The sequence below is a fragment of the Acanthisitta chloris genome, unplaced genomic scaffold (genome assembly GCF_000695815.1).
Source record: "Acanthisitta chloris isolate BGI_N310 unplaced genomic scaffold, ASM69581v1 scaffold44731, whole genome shotgun sequence".
NCBI classification, from domain to species: Eukaryota; Metazoa; Chordata; class Aves; order Passeriformes; family Acanthisittidae; genus Acanthisitta; species Acanthisitta chloris.
Genome location: NW_008657376.1, coordinates 26927 through 29992, shown reverse-complemented (window position 1 = coordinate 29992; position 3066 = coordinate 26927). Strand labels below are relative to the sequence as shown.

Below are 3066 nucleotides of genomic sequence, written 5' to 3'. Positions count from 1 at the left end.
ACATTTTATTTGAAAGACAAAAAAAAATAATCCCCGAACCTTGCCAGTTTATATTTTGCAATTTTTCTAAAGAAACAAAAGCAGTTTTATAATGAAACAAATGTTTTCAACATGAACTTGCATTGAACAATTGCAGTATATCCACAAGTAAATAACTGACATTCTGGACTAAGCAAGAAATACAAGGTCACCTCTTTTTTTTCCCTACTTGTTAATGTCAATGTCAGAATTTTCTTTGAAAATCCCCAGAACATTTCAGAAGTAGCTCACAAAATGAACTGCAAAATGGTATTTATATGAAGCACTATTTATAAGAAAAGCAAAACACTGACAGTGACAATATTTTTTTTTCAAAAAATGCACATTTCTTATGTAGGACTCTCATCTAAAATTAAGTGGAAGTTACAGGCATCAAGTTCTTCTTCCCGAATATGTATAATCAAGAATTTTCTGAAGTGTAGCTTTTTTGAGTTCTTTTTCAGGGAAAGTCTTATGTGATACCATGAAAGAGTAAACTACCATGAAAACTTTCAGATGCAAAAAAATCCTTATTTTGACAACATATTTTTAGCCAAGGGTGTTTTAAAGTAAGATTTGAGAAAGCAAAATGTCACCTGTTCTTCTTTAAAAGGAAGAAGGGCACTGATTACTGTATGTAAGCTTACCTGCCCTCCTTGTTGTTGTGGGGTTTGTATTTTTTGCATATTTATCTGCTCACAAAATGTACATGTTAGTGCAATTATTTTACTCTTGTGATTATGTTACAGAAAAATGACAGAAGGCAGGGAATTACCCTGAGATAAAACAACAGTTTAAACAAATAAATCAACAGAGAAAGCACTGAACAGAACAATACCTGTTTTGGGCAAAGACTTTTTATCCTGTTTTGTACCCTAATATGCTTGTTGTATAATAATCCCATATATCACATATAATGATTCTTAGAGCTATTGTAACAAGACTGTACTATCCTTTTCAGTGAACTCCTCCTAGGAGCTGATCTTCACCTCCTGCAGGGTGTGTATTTGTTACCTGGCTAAGAGGATGTTCTACTGAGAAGGTTTTGCAGAAGATGTTCCAAGAATACAGTGCCTCCATGATTCTGGAAATATCCAGCTTTGCCCTGCTTCCAGCCTAGGAGATGAAGCTCTTCATGCTTCTTGTACTTTGTTATAATCTTTCTGGCCTTGGATTACCTGCGAGCCACCCTCTGTATAAATGACCATGCTTGTTAACTGTTCTCTTGCTCTATCAGGGGTTACAGCATCTGCTTTTATAGCAGCACCAGCCTGCAAAATGTCTTGAGACTCAGCTGTCTCTATCACTGCATGGGAATACACACCAGGCTCATCCTGCATGTCTGGTGGCAATTCTGTGACAATGTAGTGTGTTGCACCTTCAGAGAAGTCACCATCAGAACTCTGAGCCATGGCTTGAGCTAATTCTTCGCTGACAATAATCTGTGATATTTGCCCATCTGACTCAACTAAATCCATGTGTTTACTTTGGACGCTGAGTGCGTGGCTACCAGCTTCCTGCATAATTATCTGAGAGCCTTCTCCAGCTACCATATGCACAGTCCCTTCCTCATTTACAATGACCTGAGTGACACCTTCTTTCATCAGCTGGTCGGCTGCAGCCGTATCACACACAGCAAACTGTAATACTCCTTGGACCACTTTCTTGAAGGCAGCCTGAGCTCTCTCCTGAGATGCAATTATAGCTGATGGGTGCATGACCTGTGTTACTACTTCCAGAGGTTTGGTATCTTCCTGAGTCTCCTGAACTTCATGGAACATTTGTATTTCTTGTCCCTCTGCAACACTGGGAATGCTGGGCATCTCTGCATTTGGCATTTGCAAGAAATCTTTTTGAGTAGACTTGCATCTGTCAAGAAGTCCAGTTTTGTTTTCCGCTTCACCCAGCTCTGTTACGGCACAAAGCAGGGCATCTAATGCCGAGGACGATTCTGGAGGATGGACTGTAGCTTCAGAAGTATCTAAAACTTCTTGTCGCATTATTTGCTGCAGTACAGTGCTACTGGACTCAGGAACCACATCTATTTGAACGGCCTCCTCCATATCAGCTCCTGTTCCTTCAACCACTACCACCTGTGTTGCACCATCTGCCAACTGCTCGGTAAGTATTTGCCCAGGAACCACACTACTCACATGTGAGCCGTTTTGATTTGTGGCTATGACTTGCCCATCTTCTGTAATATGGACCACCCTGGCCATCTGACCAGCCATTGCCAGTGTCTGAAGGGTAGCTGCTGCTGTTTCTTCCACAGAGGCATCAATGCCAAAGTCACCGTCATATCCTTGAATAATAATAAACTGCTGAACTTCTTCGGGTGACTGTGACTGTCTTCTACTGCCCCGAAAGACCTTCTCCTTCACTGGAGAAACCTCTCCCAGCGCTGCTGCCGTAAAAGGACTTGTAGTCTCCACAAATGTTGCTCCTTGCCCCTTCAGTCGGCACTCATAGGACTTGGACACAATGCCTACAAGATAAAACATGCTGTTAACGTGGTATCATGGCAAATATCAGTTCATTACTTTAACAAATTATAGCTTAAGTGGAAAAAAAAATCCTTGACAATTTTCAGATTTCACTGGCAGAAAACACAGATAAAATGAGCAAATGAACAAAACCAATTTGCATGTTTTCCAAATAACATATTTACAGGTTGAAATAATTGCTGAGTTTAACAATTCTGCAGCTTATTAACAATTTAAATGTGTTTTTTAAAATATTCTGTATAAAAAAGCCCAGATAAATACAGTATACAGTTAAAAGCCATTAACACATCCTTTCTAGAAGATCCTATTGGTGATATTTCAGTACTTCAGTAATGAATTTTAGGATCGTATATTACATTAAACATATCTGGGTGTGAAAAACTGTGGCTGATCTTCTTAATACCCTGCTTTTGTTGGCGAGGTAATTGCCATGCTGTCATTTTGATGCCATTGTCTTCCCCTTCATTTCCCACCTAGCATCTTCTCCAGCACACCTGACTGACTCAGTCACTAGCCTAGTTACCTGGAGAAAACACTTGGTAGT

The 3066-nt window shown here is 39.7% G+C and overlaps 1 protein-coding gene across 1 annotated transcript; it reads right to left on the bottom strand.

Moving 5' to 3' along the window:
- Nucleotides 1-1151: 1151 nt before the first annotated feature.
- LOC103811678 (zinc finger protein 407-like) lies at nt 1152-2503 on the bottom strand (the record flags this gene model as incomplete). Its single annotated transcript, XM_009084666.1, has 1 exon — nt 1152-2503. A coding segment is annotated over one exon (1352 nt), but the record flags the coding sequence as incomplete, so codon positions are not given.
- Nucleotides 2504-3066: the final 563 nt, after the last annotated feature.